Source organism: Portunus trituberculatus, chromosome 31 (assembly GCF_017591435.1).
Source record: "Portunus trituberculatus isolate SZX2019 chromosome 31, ASM1759143v1, whole genome shotgun sequence".
Taxonomy (NCBI): Eukaryota; Metazoa; Arthropoda; class Malacostraca; order Decapoda; family Portunidae; genus Portunus; species Portunus trituberculatus.
This window is the reverse complement of record NC_059285.1, coordinates 15918778-15931978: the sequence shown is the minus strand read 5'-3', so window position 1 is coordinate 15931978 and position 13201 is coordinate 15918778. Positions and strand designations below refer to the sequence as shown.

General features: G+C 41.3%; 1 protein-coding gene across 5 annotated transcripts in view; it reads right to left on the bottom strand.

The window, feature by feature from the left end:
• Positions 1-121: 121 nt before the first annotated feature.
• LOC123511677 (tRNA-uridine aminocarboxypropyltransferase 1-like) overlaps positions 122-13201 on the bottom strand; it is a 315860-nt gene continuing 302780 nt past the window's right edge. Inside the window, exons 1-6 of one of the 5 annotated variants that reach the window (XM_045267731.1) lie at positions 9969-10067; positions 7446-7543; positions 2680-2969; positions 2313-2453; positions 1256-1430; positions 122-634 (exon numbers count right to left, since the gene is read on the bottom strand). In XM_045267731.1, the coding sequence (XP_045123666.1) occupies positions 390-634; positions 1256-1430; positions 2313-2453; positions 2680-2969; positions 7446-7524 (930 nt within the window). In that variant the 5' untranslated portion in view covers positions 7525-7543; positions 9969-10067 and the 3' untranslated portion in view covers positions 122-389. Of the gene's footprint in view, positions 635-1255; positions 1431-2312; positions 2454-2679; positions 2970-7445; positions 7544-8544; positions 8571-9872; positions 9895-9968; positions 10068-13201 lie in introns of those variants that run through there. The other 4 variants (XM_045267732.1, XM_045267733.1, XM_045267730.1 and 1 more) reach the window with 4 other exon arrangements.

Here is a 13201-nt window from a genome sequence, read left to right as displayed (position 1 = left end):
ACTTAGTTGAAAGTTCCCCCTAGACCTCTGTAATAAAAATTGTCCCAAGTTGAAATTTACATAGAGTGCGAGTTTTCAGAGACAGAGACAATGTAACAAAAATGGTTAAATAAAGTAAAGGGAGACTGTTCACATAATCTTAGTTTCAATATACATCTGCCTTATCTCCGGAGACTCTTCGGAGTATTTTCGACTTAATACAGGTTTTCAGCTATTTGCAGGGATTTTTTTTTTTTTTTGCTACTGTTCCACCCTCCCCTCCCAGTTTTTTTTTAGCTATTTGCAGGTTTTTTTTTTTTTTTTTTTTGCTACTGTCCCCTCCCTCCCAATCTTTCCCCCCCCTATATAAAATACAACCCTTTAACCCTCCCATACTACAAAAATCATCCTCAGAGATCCTTGTACGCTCTTAAGCAGTCGGGGTCGTACTGAGAGTGGATCTTCTCATACATAAACTTGAAGAAGAAGAGAAGGTCATCGTACTCTCCCTGGTAAGGCATGGTGGCGGTAGTGTTGTGAACCTCCACCAGGAAGTAGTATATTGCCTCTATGGTGGCCAGGTAAGTCTTGGGCTTCCCTCGCTGGTACCGCCAGAAGAGTGTCTCATGCTGGTCCAACTCAACGCAGCGCAGACCTGGGAAGGAGGAGTGTCAGTCCCCTATCAGTACATATCTACTATTACTTTCTCCTGCAAATAATTGGAAAGGTGTTGTCTTTTGGATCTTTATCAGTAATAAAGATGATACTATTTTTCATTCTGTCAAGCCTTTCCCTTCTCTAACAAAGGTATATAATGATACTATAAAGCTTAGGCACATAAAATAACTAAAAATTAGGAAACAAAAAATTACAGAGGAAGGATCACAGCCGTGACAAAGTACGAGACACGGAGAAGCAAAGATTTGATAACGGGAGTACAGGTTTCAAAGAACAAAACATAACACTACTAGAGGAACAATAGGTGGAGCAGTATGCAATAACCAGCATTATCAATTCTTCAAGCACACACTGAGGAGGCTGTTTATGGACTTAATCAAAATATTGTACATGATGAAATATACTTTGTGCCTTTTCTTGTAATCTGGTGACATCCACAGGTCAGAGACAAAGAGACAGGGAAGAGCAATATGTTTTTCTATCAGGGCCTTTTTTCCTGATAGTCTTCCTTCATGGCTAAGTACTTACTTACAAAACAAAACATTACAAACAAAAATCTAGCACAGTGCAGCTACTTTCCTTCACCACACCACAGTACCTCTGATTCTCTCGTCGCAGTAGATCCTCCGAGTCTGGTTCCAGGTACAGTCTATGAACACCACCTTGGAGAACGGCAGGTGTGGCCGAGGGCGCTTCAGGGATGGTGGACCAAGAGGACGCAACAGCTCCTTCACCCCCACCGCTCCCTTCTCTGGGAATATGAGCACCACATCCTATCAAAAGATGAGGAAGATGAAGAACATGACAACATGTGCTTAGTTAACTTTACTTAACTAGACAAGAACCTGCTATGTAACAAGCAGTTTGTCTTCAAGCTTCAAGGATTAAATTAACACTTGGCTACATAGCACTATGTTGTTATAGTAATGTTTAAACTAGGTAAACAATTCAATGCTTGGAGAAAAGGGACTTAAAAATTCAGGATTATTGAACAAATTGTCATATGTCCAATTACTCCCTTTGTCCTGAACTGGAGCCATGCATTAAAGAAACAACCTCTAAGATAAATGAGACCAAAAATGAATGTAAGTAATGCAGGCATAAGACAAAAATTCAACCCTCTTACCTTTTCTAGAAGCAACAAAATCTTTATATAAGAAAAAAAGTGATTCAAGAGGATTTGGCAATTTTTAGCCAGTCTAATGCTTAAAAAGATGGCTACTGAGTAAGAAGAATGATTTTGTAGGTGAGTATTGCTGATGAATATGGAATTGTGTACAAAGATGGATACAGTGATGGGCAAACAGGAAACACTTAGATGGAGTGAGGGGATCTGGGCAATTTATGACAAGGTGTTGAGTTCCATTGTGGTTCACATGCAAAGAAAGGTTTGGCCGAGTGGTGTCCTCTTATTCCTCGCCCCCTACTCATCACCATTACCATGCAACAACATGCATTACAACAAAGTAGCTTGACCTCTGCTGTCTGGAACTTAAAAATAAATAACTAAGTCAAAAGGAATGGCTAAAAGGATGAGAAATGGAGGGCGATAGAGTGGGCATGGTGAGCAACAGGTGGATGTCAGTGTTGAGGGCTGATCCACCTGAAGAACGGAGTATAAGGCAAACTGAAGGGATGGACACAAGCTGACTCACATTGGGGTGGGTGGAGTAGTCTGGCAGGGCGGGGTGAGTGTATATGGTGACGTCCTCGGGGCACAGCACGGCAGCGTGCACAGCGGTGCTCTTGCCGGCAATTTCACGGGGATGCTTGATGATGTCAATCTTGAAGGGCAACTGTGGGAGAGAGGCAGTGCTAAGTGTGAGAAGGGCTCAATGTTTGATTACTGACTCATGTAATGATCCATTCTAAATTCTTTGAAATAATGTCAATGTGTACTATCAAGCATTATAAAGCAAAGAGTCTGATGTGTGAGTTAGTGCAGGCAAATGAAGGGATTCAGAGGAGTGATGGAGCAGCTTACCAAGACAGCAGTAATGGCAGAAACACTGTGTCACTTACCTGCAGTGTAGGGATGCGTTCTGCTATGCAGGGCAGTGGCACGTAGCAGGTGTAGCAGAAATATTTCCTGGACTTGCTACACTTGGCACAGTTGCTGCGGTCGTCAATCTCATCGAGGAAGCTTGAGTCTCGGATCTTCATGTCGGCAAAGGGGTTGACAGTGTTGTCTGAGGGCTTGATAAGTCGCAGCTCCTCTGTGTTTAGCTTGCGTAGGTCCACCACACTCTGCTTGCTGCTGGGGGCAACTGCAGCACAGATCTGTAGGCTGTCACGCTTCTGCTCACACACATCTGAAAAAGAAACACACTGTCAGCCTTCCATGTTGCTTGAGTTGCTATCTGCAGAGCTTAGAACACCAGCCCCACTACTGAGTCAGAAAACCGATAAGCTTAAAATGTGATGATCAGTAATACTTAAAGCTGTAGTAACAGCAAAGAAAAAAAACAAATAAACAAATACGACTAAATAAATATGTCCCTACTGCACCTTAAAACCATACACCTCAATATCCAAACCACACTGCACATCAGCAGTGGAAGGCCCTGCTATGTACTAAAGTGTTGAATGTGGAAGTCCATCTTTGTATTACTTTTTTTTTTCTTTTTTTTTATACCATATGGGCTTTTCACGGGAATTTCTGGGCTAAAGGGGATACTTTTTGTGGTACCTCATATCTCAAAGCCCACCTGCTAGGAAATCGTTGCCCGAATGAGGAAGCCCAACCTACACTTGGACCGTGGACAGGATTTGAACCCGTGCTCTTGGAGACCCCTCGGACCCCAAAGCATGCATGGTTCCACTGTACCACGGCGGCACCACTTATCACTCCTTATTCCTCGTCATGTAAAGATCAGCCAAGACCGGTTTCCTCCTCATGCAGCAGCGCCTTGCATCGCATTATTAAGCCCAAGACAGAGAGGCAGCTCTCCTGAAACTTATGACTGTTACATTTCTGCCCTAAATCATAGCAACCTTGTTCTTCAACTTGCCAAATATTCATCAGTTAGAAAATAAGTAAAAATTTTGTCCATTTCATCTCTTTGTGACTTCTAACATCTAGCCTAAGATATCTATACATTCTTTCTTCTTTATCTGTCTGTATTCGTAATGGAAGGCTAGCAATAATTTCAGTTTCATCCTTTACTAGAAAAATTGTGTATTCTCTTCCACTTTCTGTATTTTCAGCAGCCTTTGATTTGAACTGTTTAAAAATAAAAGCTTAACTTCCTATACATACTCATTATTTCTGGAAGCTGCAGCCATTGTTTCTTTTGCTCTTCACCAATCTTACACACACACACACACACACACGGTAGCTCAGTGGTTAGAGAGCTGGCTTCACAAGCCAGAGGACCAGGGTTCGATTCTCTGGCCGGGTGGAGATATTTGGGTGTGTCTCCTTTCATGTGTAGCCCATGTTCACCTAGCAGTAAGTAGGTACGAGATGTAAATCGAGGAGTTGTGACCTTGTTGTTCCGGTGTGTGGTGTGTGCCTGGTCTCAGGCCTATCCGAAAATTGGAAATAATGAGCTCTGAGCTCGTTCCATAGGGTAACGTCTGGCTGTCTCGTCAGAGACTGCAGCAGATCAAACAGTGAAACGCGCGCACACACACACACACACACACACACACACACACACACACACACACACACACACACACACACACACACACACACACACATACACACACACACACACACACACACACACACACACACTCTTAAAGGGAGATCAATGGTTTAACAAAACCTGTGACAAGGCAAAAATGGAGAAGGAAAAGGCATGGGAAAAATACAAGAGAAATAATGAGGAAGTGGAGAGAAAGCATATAGGAATGCAAGAAATAAATATGTTAAGTGAGAAGAAGGGCACAACAAGAATTTGAACAGAGAACAGTGGAGAATTGTGAAAGTGATCCCAAAATGTTTTATAAATTCATTAATGGTAAATTACAGAAAAAAGAAACAGTTGATAAATTAAAGGTTGGAGATTATATATATGAAGATACAAGTGTCATTGTTGAAAAACTGAATGAGAATTTCTGCAAAGTATCCACAGAAGAAACACAATTCAATCGACAGATGTTACCTGTGACAAGATGGATGCAAGAAATTATAGTAACAAAGAGTGACATTGCAAAAGTTTTGAATCAATTAGATGTTAACAAGGCAATGGGACCAGATGATGTGTCTGGAAGACCTACTGTCCTCATTTCTCTACCTGTCAAATAATTTCTCATCCACTCCGTCAGATTTCCCCTTATTCCTCCGATACTACTTAACTCCGACATCAATCTGTTATGTGGTACTTTATCAAATGCTTTTTTTAAGTCTAGGTATACACAATCAACCCATCCATCCCTCTCTAGTAAAATATCGACCACTCTTAAGTAGAAACATAGCAAATTTGATACACACGATTTCCCTTTTCTAAAGCCAATCTGTTTCTCACTTAGTATTTCTTTGTTTTCCAGGAACTCACACCACTTGCTTTTGATCACTTCTTCACATATCTTACACATAATGCTGGTCAAAGAAACAGGTCTATAATTCAATGGTTCCATGCGACATCCACTTTTTTAAATTGGTACTACATTTGCCCTTTTCCATTCTACTGGCACCTGTCCCGTGTTGATAGATGTTCTTGTTAAATCTAAAATTGGATCTAGCAACTGCTCTTGACATTCTTTTAACATTCTTCCAGACACACCATCTGGTCCCATTGCCTTGTTAACATCTAATTGACTCAAAACTTTTGCAATGTCACTCTTTGTTACTATAATTTCTTGCATCCATCTTGTCACAGGTAACATCCGTCGATTGAATTGTGTTTCTTCTGTGAATACTTTGCAGAAATTCTCATTCAATTTTTCAACAATGACACTTGTATCTTCATATATATAATTTTCTTAGTATATTTTGGCACAAAGTTCTCTGCGGCCTCACTATATATTTCCATAAATATTTCATATTTTAACTGCATGTTTGTTTCCTGGTACATTTCGGACCAATCCACATTTCCAAAGTAATTTCTCAACTCCTTATATCTTCCCTTAGCATAATTTAGGCATTCCTCCTTGTATCCAACTTCATTTTCTTTGCTGAACCCCACCTTTACCTCAAATTTCAATAATTCATGATCACTCTTCCCCAAAGGACACTCATGGTCAATCTCATTTTCTAGATTTACTCCCTTTGTGAATATCAAGTCCAGTCTCGACGGGGCATCACCCCTCCTTCCCCTTGTTGGATGCCTCACCCACTGTGTCATCAAATTTCCCACTGCATAATTCAATAGCTGCTCACCCCATTCTCCACCATTCCCCACTTCAAATTCTTCCCAATTGATGTCTTTACAGTTGAAATCTCCAACTATAACCATTTTTGCTTTCTTTGCAGCTTCATTTCTCATTCTTTCCAATGTGCTTTCCACCATACTATTATACTGATCATTTGACCATGCACTTGTTTTTGGTGGTACATACACAGTTACAATATTGATATCTTGCCTTCCATCAGTCACCACCACACCCACCACTTCCTCCTCGTCTCCTCCAAGGCACACATTTTGCACTATTAAGTCTTTTCTTGTTAACACAATTATTCCACCTCCACTTTTATTCACTCTATCTTTTCTCCACATTCTATAATTTCCCCCTCCAAACCAATCTATTTGTATATTCGGTCTCAATTTAGTCTCCACTATACACGTAATATCTGGTTTATCCCTTATCAGATGGTCCATACACTCTAATCTTTTTGATAGGAAGCCGTCTATGTTAGTATATGATACTCTTATGTCTTTCTTCCGTATCTGCTCCTTTGTCTGGTCTTTTACTCCCTCTCTTTTGTCCACCACTTCCACACTTTGTCATTTCTTATTTTCCAAAAAACTTCTTTTCTTCTTCTGTTCTTGCCTCATTCCTCTCTCTCACCTCTGTCACCATTTCGCTCATCTTAGCCCTTTCCTCCTGAGTGTGTGTGTGTGTGTGTGTGTGTGTGTGTGTGTGTGTGTGTGTGTGTGTGTGTGTGTGTGTGTGTGTGTGTGTGTGTGTGTGTGTGTGTTTTACTGATCTGATCACACACACACATACAGTTTCATTGAAGGTAAACAGTGACCTTTCAGAATAAAATAAAATAAAAGGAATAAATTGCCTTGGGTAAGCCCAACACCACCCTGTCCTTCAATAAGAACACCTGGAAGATCCAAAACCTTAACTTTACTTGGATGTTATTGACTTTGGCACAGTACTTTCGTGAATGTATATATAATGTGCAGGAAATCAACATGTATTTCTAGTAAAACCCTTATTATTTACATCACCCCAGATTTTAATTACATAAGCATAATAATTCGATATCTGAAAAGAAAGAGTCAATGAACAGCAGATTTCAAAGCCAGAGAGGAATATGTAAGCTGATAATAAGAGAGAACATTGGCCAGTGACAGTATTACCTAGACTCTCCTTAACCCCTTCAATATTGGGACACTTTTTTTTACCTTGAGATTTGTGTACATTTAGACCATTTTCTTGACATTAGGAAGGGTCTATAGAGGTCAGAAGATTAATGGCCACAGCCTTCACTATTTCATTTAAGTTTCTAAAGCTGTATGAAATCATCAAATAGTAAGTACAATGAATATGGAAAGGTGTCATAGTACTGAAAGGGTTAAATAGTGAAATAAGAGGGCCATATTGTAAGGCTGGGTACAGTAGTGGGTGAGGATGGCTGTATAGTAACACAATGGCAACAGTGGCATCACCTGGGCTACTCTGAGGGTCCTCCTTTTCCTGGCTTGTGTCACTCCTCTCAGGTGGCTCTGTGTCCCCTTCAGCACTCATGGTCACCTCCTCACAGCCACTGCGGAGAAAGCAGCGAGAAAACATGAGTCAAGCACAAGTGTGTCATGACCACCCAGAAAGCACAAAGCCTCACACATGGGAGAAAAAACATCAAATCTCTTAATGTGACTCTGAAAACCTCCTGGGAAGCTGGCTCAAGGTTGGAGACTAAATAGTGAAGGACTGATATTTATGCTTCTGTGTGTGTGTGTGTGTGTGTGTGTGTGTGTGTGTGTGTGTGTGTGTGTGTGTGTGTGTGTGTGTGTATTTTCCCTTGCAACCTTTTCCTGTGTATGTGTGAAAGCGTATACTGTGTGTGTCAATGATGTGTTATTAGCTAGTGGGTGTGTGGGGATGGCAGCTGTGTGTGTGTGTATATTTTTCCACAAGTTGAAAGCAAAGTCCCTTCCACAGCCAGAACATGCAAGTAAGTGAATCCCTGCCTGTATGAACCCAACACATGTGACACTGCCAAACACAAGGTATTTCTGGAGCCAATGAAAGAGAGAGATAGTTTACAGTTCCATCTTTATGATCAACAAAGGGAGAAGTTTTGTTCCTGCCTTGTGTGTGTTTGGGTCTGTTTGAATGAATGAGAGAGAGAGAGAGAGAGAGAGAGAGAGAGAGAGAGAGAGAGAGAGAGAGAGAGAGAGAGAGAGAGAGAGAGAGAGAGAGAGAGAGAGAGAGAGAGAGAGAGAGAGATATTAGCCACTTCACTTCCTTTTAAGGTTGGTGAGTTATGTTAAAATAGTTTCATTTAGCTCAGTTTTCACTCAGCTATTTTGCTCTGTGTAGGTCTATCATTTAACTTTTTTTTTTTTTTCTGGCACCAGCTTCTTTTGATGGCATTGTGAGCAGCTGTACAGAAATGTTTTGCTTCTAATACTCATATCAGTAATTACTAGTGTTCACTTAGGTTTAATTTGAGGCTTAGCAACTATAGCTCATCACAATACAGCAAATGTAAATAATTAAGTAAAATAATAACAAATAAAAGTCCCTTGGTCTAATAATCCTTACATGAGTCCCATGAACAGCACCAACTACTTCAATAAAGTCAGTAATTTCCTGGAATTCAGCCTTTGTCTGATGAATTTCTTCAGTGGCAGGGGATTTGATGAACCTTGTGAGATATCATGAGCACACACTGTCTGCTGTGACACTCCTAGCACATCACTGCACACTTGCTTTGTTCCTGTGGCAAGGTACTGTCCCTGGCAACACACACACACACACACACACACACACACACACACACACAAGCCAGAGGACTGGGGTTCGATTCCCCGGCCGGATGGAGATATTTGGGTGTCTCCTTTTATGTGTAGCTCCTGTTCACCTAGCAGTGAGTAGGTAAGGGATGTAAATCGAGGAGTTGTGACCTGGTTGTGCCTGGTCTCAGGCCTATCCGAAGATCGGAAATAATGAGCTCTGAGCTCGTTCCGTAGGGTAACGTCTGGCTGTCTCGTCAGAGACTGCAGCAGATCAAACAGTGAAACACACCACGTAGTGTAGTGGTTAGCACGCTCGACTCACAATCGAGAGGGCCGGGTTTGAGTCCCGGCGCGGCGAGGCAACTGGGCAAGCCTCTTAACGTGTGGGGTGTGTTCACCTAGCAGTAAATAAGTGCGGGATGTAACTCGAGTGGTTGTGGCCTCGCTTTCCCGGTGTGTGGAGGGTGTTGTGATGGGGAAGACTGGCTGGGTGACCAGCAGACGACCGTGGTGAATTACACACACACACACACACACACACACACACACACACTGTATACTCTCTCTCTCTCTCTCTCTCTACAGAGACTACACCGTGGGTTAGCACGCTCGACTCACACTCGAGAGGGTCCGGGTTCGAGTCCCGGAGGCGGCGAGGCAAATGGGCAAGCCTCTTAATGTGTAGCCCCTGTTCACCTAGCAGTAAATAAGTGCGGGATGTAACTCGAGGGGTTGTGGCCTCGCTTTCCCGGTGTGTGGAGTGTGTTGTGGTCTCAGTCCTACCCGAAGATCGGTCTATGAGCTCTGAGCTCGCTCCGTAATGGGGAAGACTGGCTGGATGACCAGCAGACGCCCGAGGTGAATTACACACACACACACCAATCATTACAAACTCAGAAAATAACTAGTTACTTGACACAAACACGTCCCTGGCAACCCAAAGACACCACACACACACACCACAACCATGGACACACACCAGGTATACGTAAAAACAATGAAAATAAGAAAAAAAAAAAATGACGGTATCTTAGCCTCGATTCCCGACACATGGACGAACAGCAAAACAAACCTTCATTATCACCTCTACACACCTAGACACACCTTCCCAATCCTTCACACCTGCACACACACCTTCCTGCAGCTGTTCTGGACTTGTATCACAGCCCCTCAGGATTTACATGCACTGTTAATCGAAAGAAACCAGAAAAAAAGTGGAAGATTTCTCACCTACCGCCTGTCACAACTCCACCGCCACTGATCTTGAGTTTGTCTGATCTTGATTCGTCTTCTTCTTCTTCCTCCTCCCTCTTCTTCTTCTTCTTCTTCTTCGTCTTCCTCCTTCTCTTTTTTTTTTTTTTAACTTATTCTCTTCTTCTTCTTCTTCTTCTCCTCTTTTAACTTATTCTCTTCTTCTTCTAACTATTTCACTAAAGCCTACAGTTAACTCGGAATCGCTACTCAGCCAACCTCTGCCTCGCTAACTTCTGCAGGGATAAAAAAAAAAAAAAAAAAAAGGCAAAAGGAGAACAGTGTAAGGATTAAAAACAAAGAAAAACAGCAAACAGAGAACAGTGTAGGGATTAAAAAAAAAAAAAAAAAAGGCAGAGAATAGTGTAGGGATAAAAAAAAAAAAAAAAAAAAAAAAAACGGCAAACAGAGAACAGCGTAGGGATTAAAAAAAAAAAAAAAAAAGGAAAACGGTAAACGGAGAACAGCCACCATCTTTCACGCCACTAATTCCTAAATCTAACACATAATTTTCTCAAGGGACTTCTACGTAAATAGCCTGAACCATCTTTTCATTCCTCTCTCCGCAGTGAAAGTAGATAAGTAGATAACAGAAATAGCTAGGTCTTGACATGGAAAATAGCTTCTCGGTCCTAAATAATTTATACATAATGCTAAATGTATGATAAAACAAAATGCCACATATCAAAAAAGTGCAAGGGGCGAATTATGTCAGTGTAATGTATTAGTATGTCTAACACAACCTATATATGTAATCCCTCCATCTCAACGTCAATGTATATATTTCTGACATGACACATAGTTAAACCTAGGACATATTTCCTTTCCCACAGTACAATCACATACACTGGCCATGGCGTACAAGTACCCCCACCCCACCCAACCCTCCATGCGCCTCAGTATAATTCCAAGCACCCAGGGCCGTTTCTAGCTATAGGCGGACAAGGCGATTGCCTAGGGCCCCCAAGCCATCAGGGGGCCCCCTGGGTAGCTTGGAAAATTTCAATTTCCTAAGTCACCCAGGGGCTCCGACGAAAAATTGAAATCTAGGGCTCCCCTAAACAGCATCTTGCCTAGGGCCCCCACAAAGCTAGAAACGGCCCTACAAGCACCCTTAGAAAAAGAAAAGAAAAAGAAAGAAAAAAAATAAATGAATAAAATAAATAAATAAATAAATAAATAAAAATCATGCACCATGGACCCAGACTATGACTAGAGCGCACCTGTTAAACAATCACAAGTCATGAAAAAAAAAAAAAAACACTTGAAACTCTCCCGCCAAAAATGAAAACCTTCCATTAGAACAAAATTAATACAAACAATATTTTTCTTATCACTGCGAGACCAGCAATGAATTAACAGTTAACAGCACCGGAAGTAATGCCTGAGACCTCTATAAGCATCTACAAGAAAGAAAGAGGATAAAAAAAACATAGATTTCTGCAATTTCTACCCATTTAAAAGACTGTCGGTGGGCGTAGAATAAGTTAAGATGTGTCAAAGTGATTAATAATTATGGAAAGGTTTAAGGCCAAGACAACGCGACATTTGACAGTACAGAGCAAGGTTGTAAAATGACTGAGAGGGTAATAGAATGCTGCCTTTTTTTCCCCTATTGAAGTGAGAGAAGGTTAGGTTATAATGTACTTGAGAGATACAGAATAGAAGGTAAGGAGTTAAATGCGTATCATGTATTAAGGCGAGGTGAACTTTGTGTGTTGTCTGCAGCAAGGACACGAGAGAGAGAGAGAGAGAGAGAGAGAGAGAGAGAGAGAGAGAGAGAGAGAGAGAGAGAGTGTAACTGCGATGGACTGTTATGTATGCATGTCTCCCAGCTCTCTCTCTCTCTCTCTCTGCAATAGGGTATAGGAGAGGCCACGTGTTATCATCGAATGGTAGGAGAGATAAGGGGGGGTGAAGGGGAGTGAGGGGAGGTGAGGGGAAGTGGGATGGGGAAAGACATGTGGTGTGCCTCAGGATGGCAATCAAAACTGCATATGTTGGTACAAATGAAATGAAAAGCTTGTGAAAATCTCTCTCTCTCTCTCTCTCTCTCTCTCTTTTCATCTTTTAAGTTGTGAGGGTTTGAGAGAGAGAGAGAGAGAGAGAGAGAGAGAGAGAGAGAGAGAGAGAGAGAGAGAGAGAGAGAGAGAGAGAGAGAGAGAGAGAGAGAGAGAGAGAGAGAAAATATTTCATGAGAAAAAAGGAAGGCCTTGATGATGATGACGATAATAATGACGATAATGATGATGATGATGATGACGATGATGATGATGATGATGAGGAGGAGGAGGAAGAGGACAAAAAAGGACGATGACAAAGACTAAGAGGACGAAAATTATTCTCTCTCTCTCTCTCTCTCTCTCTCTCATTAACGTGATAAAAACACTACAAATGATCATGTTTCAATCTTCCCACACAAAGAATAATTAAAAATCACCACCACCACCACCACCATGACCACCCCCACCACCACCACCCCTAACAATAAGAGCTACACACCTGCCCTCATCAGCCAGGAGCAAGACAGGTGTAGGCCGTTGAGAAGCAGCCGCGAGAACTCAGGTGTGCGTGACAAGAGGGGAGAGAAGCGCGCACTCCATCACACCTGCGGGAAGTGAATCTAATTAACGCGTGAGTAATGACTGACAATGGGCTAATTATCAAGGTGTGGTTACTGATGAGGCTGGCATAAAAAAAGATAGGTAAAATAAGAAAATAAGGAAAGATGGAAGATAATTTACTAGTTAATACAAAAAAATATTCTTAGCTTCTTCAATATAAAGACGCATTTTTACCACAATTTTTTTTTTTTTGTGGTATGAGTAGACGATTTTATTTGCATTAGGTTAAGAGTCTATGGAGGTCAAAAGATTAATAGCTAGAGTCTTTATTATTCTAATCTTCCCCCGCATAAGTTTCCGAAGTTGTGTAAACTCACCAAACAGTATTGTACCTAACCAGAATGAATATGGAAGCACGTTATGGTACTGAAGGGGTTAAGTTATGATTTCTTTTTTCCCTGTAAACACTTGTATTTTATTTCATTTTTTCAGATGGTTATTTGGGGATGTCTTTGAAATAGTGATGTAGCTACTGACGAAGATAGGAACAAATAGAATAGCTAAAAACTAGTACAATAATTCGCTACATACATTTTTTTCCTCTTACAATATTTTCTTATGTTTTTAGATTTTTGTTTGATGATCATC